Consider the following 14,953-nt stretch of genomic DNA (forward strand, 5'->3'; position numbering starts at 1 on the left):
GAAAACGAAAAGACTGACACTTTATGCAAAGAGTACACAGTACTATTCTCACTATAAAAGACACATGGAATTGAAAGTACTATATAAGTGTCTAAAAATATAATTAGCTGTACACTTTAACACTAAAACTCATTCCTTGAAAATATTAAAAACTATATTAAGCACCCCCCCCCCCCCCCTTTGCAGTTCAATTTTTTCCAAGAAATTAATGAAATACATCCGATTTTTTGTACTAATTATTGACTGGATAGTTTAAAAAATATCACTAATGAATAATTACAAGTCATTATACAAAGAATAACTTGTTTCTACATATAGAAGAGAAGCTTTTCTGCCAATTATTTCAATGGTTTTTTTTAGGGAAAGTTTACATTTATCTTTACGACAATTTTGTCAGATTTATCGTAGTTTTAAAATCTTAAATAACTTCAATAACAGAGGAGGGATATTCACCAACAAGTTATTACCTTCTGGTGGAACAGATGGTTTTGGGGGAGTCCCTAATATATAAAACTGATGAACCGTGCAAACGGTAGGTGCGGGGGACTTCAAGGTGTCATGTCATGGGACAGATGGTATCCACCAGGCTTCCACACCATAGGCCCAGGTTTGAATTTTAATTAGGATAGTGTCCCAGGATGCTGTGTACAAACCTGGAGGGAAAGTAGAGAATATAGTGGCAAGCAGGAATTATATCGGAATGTAATGACTGGAAACAGTGCCGACGAGCTACATGCACACAAAGCTAGAAACAGACGGATGCAAAACAGGTTACAAAGAGGGACAAATACAACGTCACTCATCATTTTAGTTTCTAAGGAAGGTTTAAAGCCATTTTTAAAACTTGCGACCTGTAGCTGTAATACATGTGTCACAACATCAACACAGCAATTGATGAAAACTTGTGAAAATAGCTAGACATTGTGATGGCTGCTGCACTGTCATTGAGGCGGATGTAATATAGCTGCAGGCCATCAACTTTAACAATGACTTTAAGCCTTGCTTCGAAATTCAAATGTTGGGTGAAATCGTCTTTGTGCAATAAATTTGTCACCTGTTTAGCAACCGTCTGTTTCTGGCTTCGTGTGCATGAGGCTCGTCAGCACTGTGTTTCCTGTGGTATGATCTGATATGATTCCTGTTTGCTGCCATGTTCTCTACCTTTCTACCAAGTTTGTAAACAGCATTCTGGGACACAATGTTGTGGGACACCAATGTTGTGGGTGAACAATAACTGGGACAGTTATTGGTCGGTACAGCACTTATCTCCAATCATATCTGGGTGGTTCAGAGGGAAACTTTGATACAGGTCCCCAATTCATAATTGCACTTAGTGTTCAGCCTGCTCAGTAAAATCTAAGTGCAGAAGATGGAATGTCATCATGATTACAACTAAAGTAGCAAACATAACTGAAATTTAAACATTTATTTAAGCTCTAGTCTAATGAATTTTTCCATTTTTCATAAAACAGCTAAACATTTAATCATGACTTTAAAAGGCTTGTGGCTAGTTTTAGGTTTACAAAAGTAAGTTTTTAATATTACCTTTCATTAAAGTTTAAAACCAGTAGATACATTGAAGTAAACATAAAGTAAACATAAACAAGGTCAAAAAAGCACAAATTTGCAGATTACTGCATACACGTGTTTCAGCTTTTCAGGGAACGCCTTTTTCAATGCAAAAAGTACAGAAAAGAGCTTATGGATGAAAAGACGTCCGACAAAAGTCAAGAACAGATAAGCACACAGCTTAAAAGATAAGGAAAAGTATTTAAAGCAATTTGAAATAATGATGCTATAAATTACTTTAAAAAGCAGACAAAAATGCAGACATTTCAGCATTTACTGTATAAAGTTAAAACTCATTTGCATAAAGTTAAAAGTAGGTATCTTACTTTTAACGAAGTATTAAGATTTGTACTAAAATCACTGAATTTCAAGGCAGCATTCTGCAATATAACAAATTTTTACACTTATCATACAACTTATTTATCAATGAATAAGATTCAAAACATTTAACAGAAAGAAAACTTGCAAATATACTTGCAATTAAAACTATAGCAGTTCAAAGAAAAACTGACACACTAACTGTTCACTCTCACTTATTGGCAAGATGAAATGAATTAAAAAGAAAAAAAAAGTTGCATAGCATAAAATTTCTGTAAGTAAACAAAACAAAAAATAATAAATTAGAAACTACAATAGTGCATAACCTTTTCGATAAATTTCCTATTTACATATTTAGTAGGTATTCTATATTTTATTTACATATACATATTTTCTTCATGAATAAACAAAGTTTTATTAACATACATGAAACAGATACCTCATAAGTAGTTTTCCTACCAGTCACACCAAAAAGAGGCCATATTTAGTGAAAAAAAAAGAGAGAAGTTTTTAAAAAGATTAATGAAATGAGTACAAAAAGTATATATTTTTTTCCAGAAGCTAAATACAATAAACCAATATTACACAAACTAAAGAGTGAAATATTTCACCTACATGTGTGTGGATTTCAAATCGGGTTCACTTTTTAGTGAAAAAATGTTTCTAGATGCAAAAGGCAGCAAAGTTTATGTTTAACTTCAGGTTAAGTGAGTCTAAACATCAAAGTAGACTAAATTTTGACCCACTACAGAAAATAAAAATAATAATAATAAAAAAAATGTTTAAGAAAGTAACACATTTAACAGTACATTAAAAGCCAAGGTTTATGAATCAACAAAAATAAAAATCAAGAGATTTTCAAAGGAAGTAGACAGATAACAAATATAAGTGAACGTCCAATAATTCCTCATAAAAAGTTGTAGTTTTGTTAAAACTATTTACTTTCCATTAGTAAAATTAATTTTTGCTTGCCAATTTAATTGTGAAGTAACATAGTCATGAAAATTGATTTACTAAGCTAAATCTTAATAATGATTACAACCTCAATTTGGTGGTTAACATTTGAAATTTTGGATGTTCATTTCAATGAAAAAAAATAACTTTAACAGAATTTATTGATTTTTTTTTCCCAAGCATAAATATCATTTAAATGTTTCCCTTTTGTATCAAAAGAATTATACAATAAAGCTTCAAATATTATCTTATGTGAACAATCTATTACTTCTCTCCATTTAGTACAAAGTACATAGATTTTAAGTAGTTCTTAACCCATTTAACTTCAAAATGATGTCTAGATTCCTTGTATGACAAAACAGCAATATGTGTAAAATTATGGAAAAGGAAATAGCTTTTCATGCATTCTTCATTTTGCTACTGGGTATAATTGAGATATACCTTTAAAAATCACAATTCCCTCAATTTTTTTCCACGAATAAAAATTAAAAACATTTAAAGAAGTCACAAATAAAATGTGCCAATCTAAATAGGTCATATTTTATGTTCTACATTATCAAATTTACACACCTATGTTCAAACAATATATGCATTTCCATTTCTCACAACATATTCATCACCAATAACTTATTTTTGATAAATCAGAATTATTTAACAAAGAGTCACTAGTTAAAAACAAATGTAAAACATAAAACATTAACAAATTTTTTCTAACAATTTATAGCAAATTTCTCTTAAATTTTTTTTTTAAACAACAAAAGTTCAGATAAATAAAACATAATAACCCAAATTCTTTTATGAATGCATTATCTGAAATTTATGTTGAATTAATAACGTTTTATAGAAAAAAAAACACTTGCTGCTTATGATGTAAAAAATAATCAGTCATCTTCTGAGGCTCGATATGTTTGATATTTATATTCCAGACCTTCTAGTTCATTTTGTGAAAGAGAATCCTGAAAACAATAAACAATCAGTCAAAATAACAAAAAGAAAAAAAATAAATAAAAATTTTTAAAAAAAATTTCTTATTAACATCTACAATTTTACCAACTTTCAAAGTTAAGCCTTTCTCAGAATGTTTTTAACAATGGCAGCACTGTTGAAAGAAGTGTGGGGAGTCGCAAGGAAACTACTTTGAGGGGAAACAGGTCACCAATATTCTTGATTTGCCATTTTTGTTCTGCGGCCAAATGTTAGATGCTTTTCTGACAGACATTGTATTTAAAAACACACAGTAATTTTATGTTTAAAACTCTGCAAATGAAACATCGACTGAAAATAAAGCATTCAAACTGTCATGCTACTACTCTTATTGAATGTTTTTTTTTTTAAATTAAAGACTGAATATAAGCAATTTTTTTATTTACATTAAAATTCGTGAGTTGAATAATAAATGACACTATTAAAAACAGTTGCAGCTCTGGATCCGTAATGGACTATTATAGACACATATATATATTAATTTACACAAACTATTCTAAACCAATTTTCACAAAACTTGACATACATGTTATTTACAGAGCTATTTAATAGTTTTTTTGTATCAACTATAGTGACGTCTGCTGCAAAGCTTATGGTCCTGAAAGGGTTAAAGAGCAGTATGTAAAAACTGCCACTAATCTGTATCAACAATCCTGAAAGCAGTTACTTCTAATTTCCACTGCCCAAAAGATTTTATACTTGTAACACATTTCTAATAACATATCTGCACTGAAAAAAAACTTAAAAATAAAATAAATGTCCAAAAATTGAAAAACAGAAAACATGCAGAAACTACCATCACCTAACCATATAAATCATTTATACACCCCATTTATGAAGGCTCAGAGTAGATTGTTGTATTTTCTACATTCTTCATACATAATTTACAACAAAGAAAAATTCCACCATCATAAAGCAAAAAAACTTTGAGTCAAAAACATAGCATTTTTCTTTTTAATTCACTTCAAGTACATGTTAATGTCAAAGTAAAAAATTCTAAATGAAACAAATTAGTTAAAAGCAAAACAAAGATTAATTAGTTAGTAAATTAACAATGAAAAAACCTGGTTTGTTACGGCATGCACAGAAAGAAGCATCATAAAAGGTAAAATAATTCATACTACAAACTTACATCTTCACTATTTACAGGAATTTTCAAAGCCCTATCCACTACTGAAATTGCTTTTGAATAGTCACCTTCACCTATATATGTCTGTAAGTGAAAAATAAGATTAAAATTATACTAGTGATTTTGTTTTGTTGCTGTACAGGTTTAAAAATAAACTGTTACAGAGCTACAACCTATCAATCCACACATACACACATAGTGGAAAATAATCCAATCAAAAATTATTTAGTTATTAAATGACAAAGCATGAAATATTTAATTTTTAAAAGGAGCATTAAAATATCTTACCTTAGCTAGAAATAATAAATTTTCTTTCCAGTTTGGCTTCAACTTATCTGCCTGTAAACAAATTACATCAGGTAAGTAAAATATTTTTAAAATATTAATTAGATCAAGCACATGCAACAAAAAGTACAATGTTTTCTCGCATACTGAAACGCATCATGATTTATTAAGTTACATTAATCAAAAATACTTGTATCAGATATAAAAGGTTCAAAGTACAGATATTTATAATAAGACTTTATACAATGAAAAGTGTTGAAAAATTGGCCAAGCAACAACATTTATTTGTTATAGAAAACTTTTCACCACTATCATTGCTGTTAAAATCATACACAATATTTATTTCATATCCTGCTGGTTCAGAACTAAAACAAAGGCAAACAACTTTTACGCATGATGCGGGAAAAATTGATTTGGTTCTGCTAACCTTATGAAAAGAAAAAACAGGAGATTGATCAAAGTTTTAAGAGAGAAAAAAGGGGAGACTTTAAATGACATTATTTAAGAAAAAACGCGGTTTTACTAAGTACTAGAAAATTGCCCGTCAAAATATGACAGGTGAAAACTGCTTCTACATTTGATCGAAGTAATTGCCAGTTTGTTGATATTTTGATAGTTGAAATTTTAACCCTAACGGCAGCAGATTAAGCCTAAACTCCAGTAGCTTGCATTCATTGTTGACCACTTTTTTTTGCTTCTTCATTTCCCTGAAATGAGTCTTACCAGTAAAACAGTTAAGTGACTGGATCAAGTTCAGCCTTGTCACAAAGCCTTTCCCTGCATTTTAAACATTACCAAAACATATCAAATTATCATGCCGAGGCGCGATTTCATTGTTGATGACGTCAGGAGCATTACTTAATCATTGGCTATTATATATATGAGTATTTCTAGTTTAAAATAGACTTATATAATACATAAATTTAATACCATCTTAGAGTTCTAAATAAACCTTGTGAAAGGGCATGCAAGGGACATAATGTGCCTAATCAAACAATAATATTATTATAGCAATCACAAATGCAATTTAAATTAGTGTCATCAGTATTACAACACTGATGTTATCAAAACTTTGCTTTTAATTATGTCAATAAGTTTAAAAAAATATGTAACACAAATTGTAAGAAAAAGGCGCAATATGTGGGAAAATTTAGCAAATTCTTGTCGAAAAATTCATTGAAGAATATTCCACAGGAGTATATTTCAAGTAGAACGGTAAGCTTTGATTCCAAATGCATTTTTTTGAGGGAGACAGAAACAACGGATGCAAAATATACCTCTGTATTTTAGTAGAACAATCGGCTTTGTACAGTGTCCAACTTAGGAAATCATGAGAAAAAAGAGCTAACCAGAATCAGGTGCCAAAAGGTTTCAGCCCAATTACACGCAATGCACAAACATTGCACCTATTTTCTATGTGCATATGATAATTGTACAGATCAGTGGTGCTGTTGGGTCCTTGAAGAGTTAAGCTACGGCAGAACCCTTTTTTGAACCTTAGAAGAATGATAGTTCTCTTACAAATGACAATCTCATAAAACTTAAAATAAATTAGTTAATTTTAAAAAGTTAAAAAATATATAAATCTAATGAAAAACAAGAGAAAATGATGCTTAAAAGGGTCTATCAACATACGTCCCCCTTGGAAAACAGGAGAGTTGTCAGTTTTATAAAAAGTAGTATTTTAGGGTTAACAAAAGTTGTATCATCTGGCCTATACATAACAATTGTCATAAGAAATATAGTAAATTAAAGGAATTTTTCAAACAAAATAGAGCAGGAAGTATACAACATTATTATATGAAAATTATTTTTACACCAAAACGTGTGCTGTCACACTCCTGCTAGCCCCTACCTTCTCCTTTTTATAAACTGTCAGTTTCTGATTTTCTTTTTCTTCCTTAAAAAGTGACTTCTTTTGTGAACGACCCCTAGATCATTTGATAAAACAATTACAGTTGGTGTTTGATATAATAACCCTTGTCCTTCAAACAAAATTGGTCACTATAATCATAATGTGCACGATATTACGTATTGGCTTAGAAAAAAATACTGGAATAACTTTTACAACCTGCTTTAATTTTACAAGCAATTTAAGAAACAAACAAACTAATTAACAATTGCATTATTAATAAACCATATTTTAAAAATTTTATAGCTGAATATTGCTTACATTTAAACGAATTCATGTAGCAAAATATGCACTGAAAATAATTGGGGAAAAATCGGTTATTTTAAAAATTAGAGGTCATGGTTTGCTTCTGTCTTGTTCGAGATACAGTACTTCATACTATCTATTGTTGGTTTTGGATTCTGATCAACCTTTCATCATTTAATAACTCCTTTCAATCCAAAAATGTTAGAAACATACAATCGATGAATATTATAAAATAAGTTGACACAATTTTAGATGTTATATTGGAATGAGTAGCTCAGCTTGGAGGCTCACATTACATCTATGAAAGAGCAAACGGGATTTCATGCACCATTCGTTCGTAATGAGGGGTCGTTCTAAAGAGCGTCGACTGTATTTACTTTTAATAAATATGCTCTGGCTTCTTCTAAACTGGCTTCTGGAGGGGAAGAGAACAAGGTAGAAGCAACTTTCCTTTGGACCCAAGGCAACATAGCTACCTGGAACATTTCAAATATACAATGAAACATGCTGATAGTTCAAAAACACACTCACAAAAACATTTACTTACATTTTCACAAATCATGAAATGAAATATAGTATAAAATTAACATTACATGACCTTGAAATACTTACTTAGAAAATTAATGTTGTTTAATACAGTGATAACAAATGGTTGGTGTTGGTGGTTACAAGTTACAAGGAACATTAAAAATATTTTTAATATGCAGAAAGATTCTTTGGAAACAAAAAATGTTTCAGCCAAGGGCCCATCCCTCCCAACAGCAACCTCTCCCACACAGAAAACAGAAAAATACTCCCCTAAAAATTTCAAAGGCACAGTCTGCACCATGAGGGATGGTGCCCCTGGTGGGCACCCCTGCTTTTACTTTTCATAGCATCATAATCATATTTTATTCAATTAGAACAAAGTATTCTATTTTAAGGACAAGCCTTAGTACTTTAAATCAGAACAAGGCATAGATGTGTAGACATGTTTCATAAGAAATATTCATTGTCCCATTCATTGTCCCAAGCTAGGAGTCCTCATTTTTAACTTGGGACACTTAACAATTTTTTTCTGTATGCAGACAAAGATAATAGCATACAACAGCAATTATCATTTTAAACAAGCTCATCTTACAAATAAATGTCAAAAAGCTAACCTCAGATAGAAGAGAAGTGTAGTTTTTGTAAACGTTCAAAAATTTTACAGTGTATAATTGCCCCTGAAAATATTGACAGTCCCATAATACTCCCGGCCTTCTTAATCTTTTGGATGCAATATTTCAGGGTCCCTCAAAATTTGGAAGCATAAAAAAATCTAGTATCTGGTGAGACTAAATTCCCTATGCAGCTTATTCCCAGCTCTTTATGCCTCAATTCACATCTTTTCTTATTCCTTTATGAATGAAATTCATAAATTTGCCTCAATTATATTTTAAGCTTTATATTATAACTACAAGAACTGACATTTTAAATATTTCGTCAAAACTTTTTTTTCTCATCAACAGATTTCAATTTTTTCCTAGTGGCAAATATTTGTCCAGTAACAAAATGACACATTTTTTGTCATCAGAAAAGTCATGATTAAAAAAAAAAAAAAAAAAAAAAAACCCTATGATTTTTAAACCCTATGATTTTTATCTCAATACAATTTCTCATTAATTAGGTCAGTATTCTTTGCAGACACTTATTCTGTCACTGTACTTACATTCATTATTTTCTATATAGCTGGTACTCTATATAAACTAAAGTAGGTTTCAATAACAAATTGGCACAGGGAATTTTACAAGTACGTCAATGCAATTATACAACTATTAATGTAAATACACCTTTAATAGTTTAAAAATTTCTATCTATTCTGAAAACTGTATTTAAAAATCATTAATAATGTTAGAACCAATATTTAATGTAGATTAATTTTCTACATGCTCAATATGATAAAAAAAGTTTTACTTACATATTCAAGAAATACTACACCAAGTTTTTTTTTAATTAATTGAATCAAACACTAGAATATAGAATAAAGCTGAAAAACTAAAATAAATGAATATATAATGAGAGAAATAATTTTAACTTTCAGCATTGATCAAACTCACCTCATAGCACCAGCGTCCAAGCATATAATACAAAGTAGGATCTGAAGGCTTCAAAGAAATTGCTTTATCCACATGCTCCTGTTTTTCAAATATATATATATTTTTTTTAATAAAACAAAAAAGTCATGAATTATTAAAAATGGAAATGGTAAAGTATTGAAAATATTTTATACCAATTCAAAGAGAATAAGTTTAAAACAGGGATTAGTTTTTACTTGGTCCAGCAGGTTACGAGTTTTATGTTCCATCTGAGAGGTAGAAACTAGTTGGTTGGTTTATTTGAATTTAATGGCGCAAGAGCCCTGCAGAGTTATACTGCGCCTGGTAGAAACTAGTGATTGCAATACCGGTATACCAAATACCAGTATTTTCGAACAATATTTCAATTTCGGAATACCGGTATTTACTGAGGTAAATACCGGTATTTTCGGTATTGGCTAAAAATAATGAATACTAGTTTCAATTAAAGAATTTTTGACTTAACTTATAAAATATCTACTTTCATTTCAAATGTATATTTCTTTTTCCACGCTATAAAACTAAAATCAATCTATTGATGTAAAAATTTGGCTTCAAACGCATACTAATAGAATATAATTAAACAAAAGTAGCAGAAAGATTGCAAAATTATATTTTCATTACTAGATGGTGCACAAAAATGCGATTCATCTCACCATGTTTTCAGCCTACTTCCGCAGTAAAAGTCAGAAAAAGAAGAAAAAAGCATGAAAGAAGGCTTAATGTATCTTAAAAATATCGCGAAAAACATAAGAAAGTCAAAAATAAAATAATTAAATAAATATTGAAAAATTAAAAACTTGAAAGTAGGGTATTGAGATGGGGGAAAATGTCTGTCGGTCTGTCTGTCTGTCACCTTCTAAAAATTTTTGAATGAATAGTCAGATTCGAAAAAACTTTTTTTTGTTTGAAAGATCTCGGCGAGGATACCTCATTCCCATATTTCACTTTTGATTTGAACTATTTTTTGTTCAATTTTGAGCAGTTCAAACAAACTTAACATTGGCACCTACAAGGAAATTAAAGGCAATTCCGAACTGTGAGGCGAATTTGCTTCAAACAAACTTTGTAGGAAAAAGCTTTTGATGAAAAACTTGTATATAAAATATCTTTTTGATTTGCACAATTTTCCGTTCAATTTTGAACAGTTCAAATCCCTTAACATTAGCGCCTACAGGGAAACTGAAAGTCAATGTATATTCCGTTCTTGAAGGCGGATTTACTTCAAACAAATTTTGTTGGAAACAGCTCTTGACGCCAAACTCTAGACTTCAACTCCGAGAATTTTAGGGGCACTTGACTCCGACTCCTGTACCCGACAATTAATCAGCCTCTGACTCCCCGACTTCGACTCTGACTTCGTAGCTTTGGCAAAAATTTATACACGGAGGACAAATGACCGACTCCGATTCTTAGATATTCGACTCCCCGACTCCTTTACCCCAAAATGAGATCGACTCCGACTCCGCAGCTATGGTTTTGACTGTGAAATAGTATTGTTGATCTGACTTGTTTTTACTTTTACGCTAAAGTTTTAATTTAGGTATTCAGTTTTCGGCGAATAAACTCAAAGTCATTTATGTTTCTACATAAAGATATGCGCAGACGATTTTTTTTTTTTTTTTTGACAATGAAAATTATTTCTTTAAGTTGACATTTTATTGTTTTTATTTATTTTGGTAAGTGCATTAATGCATTTAAAAAATTGTTTTTGGCAACAGGGAAAAAGAAACGATTTTTTTTATATGATGTATTTATTTTAATGAGCTTATTAATTTTAATTATTATTTTTTCGTTTTGAAAGCTGTTAAAGATTTTTTTAATGGAAAAAGCCATTTTTGAGAACATTGATCAGGTACTACAAAGTAGTATGGGTATACGGGAAAGTAGGCTCGTCTAGTTCTAGACAGAACTTTTTGTTATTTTTTCTATTTACCTGATCAGTCACTTTCCCTTTTATGCAAGTTAATTTCGAGTGTAATTTCAAATGTATCTGTTCTATGACTAATTTATTCCAACCATCAATTGCAGCAATACTTTATGATATTTTCTTTAAATAACGGTCTCAACTGTACTGAATTTTGGCAAAAAAACTTTTTTTTGTGAGTAAAACAAATGGTAATTTTTTGTCACTAGTATTGGTTCGTTATGATGTCTCGCTTTATACTTGGCAAGATAATATTGAGAAACTATATGGTGCCTTGAAAATTTGCATTGATGATTTGCATAATCGTTTAACACATTTTCTCCTTCTTGGTGTGTCAATTTTTTTTTTTTTTTTGTCATAAAGTGTATATAAAAAAAAGTAATGTACTTCATGAAAGACTTTTTAGAACAAATATAATTGTAAATTTATAGAATTCAAGATTTTTCATCTAGGCAATGAGAGGAGTTAAATGAAAACTTTAAAAATAAATAAATAAATAAATAAATCTTTTTTAGAAAGTATTTAGCAATCATGCCAAAAAATTTTCCACTTTGTCAAAATCTTAAACAATTTTGCTACAAATTGAAGAATGCTATAGCATTTCATACTGCATGCACTCTGTACAATAATTTTTACAGAGCTAAATACATTCAGGGGTAGAAGTCATCGACTTGTCGCATATAGGACATTTTCCACAAGAAATATAGGACAAATATAGGACACATTATATGAATAGTTTCGCTATGAAAAAAAGAAATAATAGATATATATTATTTAGTTATTCTTACAATGATTTTGTTTTAAAAAATAACCCTCAAATAAAATTATAACTTACACCTGAAATGACTTTCCTGTAGTTGAAAGAATAATTTTTGAAAAAAGTGTACTTTGTAGACAAAAAATAAATAAAGAACAAAGTGAAATTTATTGATAATTAACACAGCAACTCACAATTTTTGCAGGGATAGAAGTGTCACAAACATAGCTTATATAAATAAATAAAAACCGTCTTTGTGTTGAGAACTAACAGGAAATAACCAATGCTTTGTAGCACAAACATACAGATATTTTGTTCTATAAAATTCCACAAAAAGAAAAGATTGCAAAAAGAATATTAGAACATTCCGATCAGAAAATGCACTGAACACAAAAATATACCAGCAAAACCGAAAACGAAAACCCGCTGGAAAACAAAACGAACGGCTGTTGCCAAACGCAAAATTGTAAAACCGACTTCAGACTTTGTTCTCGAAACTCCACCCACTACAGTGACGTCATATTACTGTAGCCAATGAGAGAAGATGCTTGTTGCAGGATTTAGTCAGTTGCGTTTTTTAATTTGAAATTCGTTTGCACGCGTACTTTCGACGAAAAATCCGTAGTCAGATAGTTTATATACTGTTGTTTTAAAGAAATAAATTGGATAAAAAACAGGAATATAGGACATTTTCCAAAAATATAGGAAATATAGGATGATTTTGATGCTTTTTTTGAAAATATAGGTAATATAGGATATATAGGACCACTTCGACCCCTGTACATTGCTCAATATTTATCTAGTACATTTAAAACTAACACATAAATAAACAGAACAAATAAAAACAAAACAACATACCTTAAATGTGTAACCATTTACTATCTTTTCTTGTGTACCAACGTAATCTCCAAGAGATCCTATTGTAATAGCATACCATTTATGAACTTCAGGGTTTTGTTGATCTAGTTCATAGGCCATTTTTGCATAGTTTGAAGCTATGAAATAATTTTTGAAATTTAAATAAAATTTAAAAATAGACTGCATTCTAAGAAAACATTAAATTATATTCATATAATGTTCATATTTTAGAAAAGTGTCTAAGAAAAAACTTAGGCTATTTTCAATTGATTTTTTTTATGAACCAACAAACTAAAGCTGAAAACTAGCGGTCACCACTCGCCATGTGGCAATTAAAGTTGCAAAAGTGGGGATTAAAAAATGTGTCATTGATCGCCACCCTCGGTCGCCACTCTACTTGCATTCCCAATCGAACCACATTTTCCTCCCAGTTTGATGTCTTTTATCATATTTAAATACTAAAAGCATTTTGCATACATCTTCTAGGACATGCTCATGAATAGTTGGCAGGTTACAGAGAACAATGTTTAATATATCGCTCATGCACAAAAAAAGTAACACAACTCAAAACACATATTTTGTGGTTTAGTTAAATATATATAACAGTTTGAGATGTTCCTTACAGCAGGAAAAACATCAGAAAGGTCCCTATGGTTTGCAAAATGATTTACTAATGCTCTAAAACCAAACTTTTTCCTTGTTTTGCACTGTGCTAAAAAGTTTATTTTATTTTTTTATTTTTTGGTCTCTTTTGTAAAATTTTATGCCTTTCGGTTGTGTCACCTTTCTTGCGTGTGAGCGATATTCTGATGATAATTATTTTCATTATTAATAAAAATTTGAAACATAGTTGCAGTTTTAAAAAGTGGCTACTAACTTTAAAAAGTGGCCACTAATAAAACTGATTCTAGCGGCCACTGGCTACTAACCGAATATCCCTGTTTTCAGCTTTACAACAAACACTACAATACATCAATACAAAAAGCTCTTCCTACTAGAAACAAAGAAGGGCACGGCACTGAACCACAAGAGATGAGAGAAGAAAAAAAGGAAACTAACACTTTTTAGTTGAAGGTAAGTAAAAATTTGAGATGAAACTTTAATAGTAAATCAAATTATGGGCCCTAAATTGAGATAATCTCTGGCAAGATCAAGAAGCAAAAATTTGAACAGAAAAATGTATTTCACTCAAAGAAAAAATGGAACTTTAGATTATGTAAAAAGATGACAAAATCCTTCATCCATTACAAAATCATTAGATTTAGTTGAAGCTACAATTCAAACTATGTTGAAAAATGAGAAAAAGAATGTCGCCATTGGTTGTTCGTAAGGTGTAAGTGAATTATGAAAATTGGACATAAATATTATAAAAATGGAGCATGATCTTATATTACGGATGGAAGATTATTTAGACAATAAAATAAATTTTAAGCACAAATATTATTTCCCAAAAAATACTCAGAATTTACACAAATTTTCTTATTTTCGTCTGAAGAATAGGAAAACCTCTCAATTTCGGCAAGTTTGCGTTGTTTGAAAACTTACATTAAAAAAAAAATATCTTAGCGCAGTATAAAATTTCCTGGCTTGAACGCTTCAGCAAAAGTACAGGGGAACTGAAAATGTATACTACTTTTTTAGTGTAGTGGATACATTAAAGCAGTATAATATTCAGTAGATCAAAATTTCAATGCCAATGAGACAGCTTTCTACTAGTGATGTGCCGGATCATTAAAAAAGTAGATCCGCTGATACGGATATGGATCCCCCCCCAAAAAAAAAAAAAAATTACCCATGTCAACTATCAGGGGTCTATCCAGCGCAAAATTAGGGCCGCTTTGCGGCCCCTTCACAAAATTCCGCATGGCAAAAGCGACCCCTTTCACAAAATTCTGCGTCGCAAAAGCGGCCCCATTCA

The 14,953-nt window shown here is 30.4% G+C and overlaps 1 protein-coding gene across 1 annotated transcript in view; it reads right to left on the bottom strand.

The window, feature by feature from the left end:
• Window positions 1-3,722: 3,722 nt before the first annotated feature.
• Window positions 3,723-14,953, bottom strand: part of LOC129230220 (regulator of microtubule dynamics protein 1-like) — a 37,487-nt gene continuing 26,256 nt past the window's right edge. Inside the window, exons 4-9 of the mRNA XM_054864622.1 lie at window positions 13,036-13,172; window positions 9,476-9,553; window positions 7,775-7,873; window positions 5,243-5,293; window positions 4,958-5,038; window positions 3,723-3,797 (exon numbers count right to left, since the gene is read on the bottom strand). Coding sequence (XP_054720597.1) covers window positions 3,723-3,797; window positions 4,958-5,038; window positions 5,243-5,293; window positions 7,775-7,873; window positions 9,476-9,553; window positions 13,036-13,172 — 521 coding nt within the window. The remainder of the gene's footprint in view (window positions 3,798-4,957; window positions 5,039-5,242; window positions 5,294-7,774; window positions 7,874-9,475; window positions 9,554-13,035; window positions 13,173-14,953) is intronic.

This window comes from Uloborus diversus, chromosome 9 (assembly GCF_026930045.1).
Source record: "Uloborus diversus isolate 005 chromosome 9, Udiv.v.3.1, whole genome shotgun sequence".
NCBI classification, from domain to species: Eukaryota; Metazoa; Arthropoda; class Arachnida; order Araneae; family Uloboridae; genus Uloborus; species Uloborus diversus.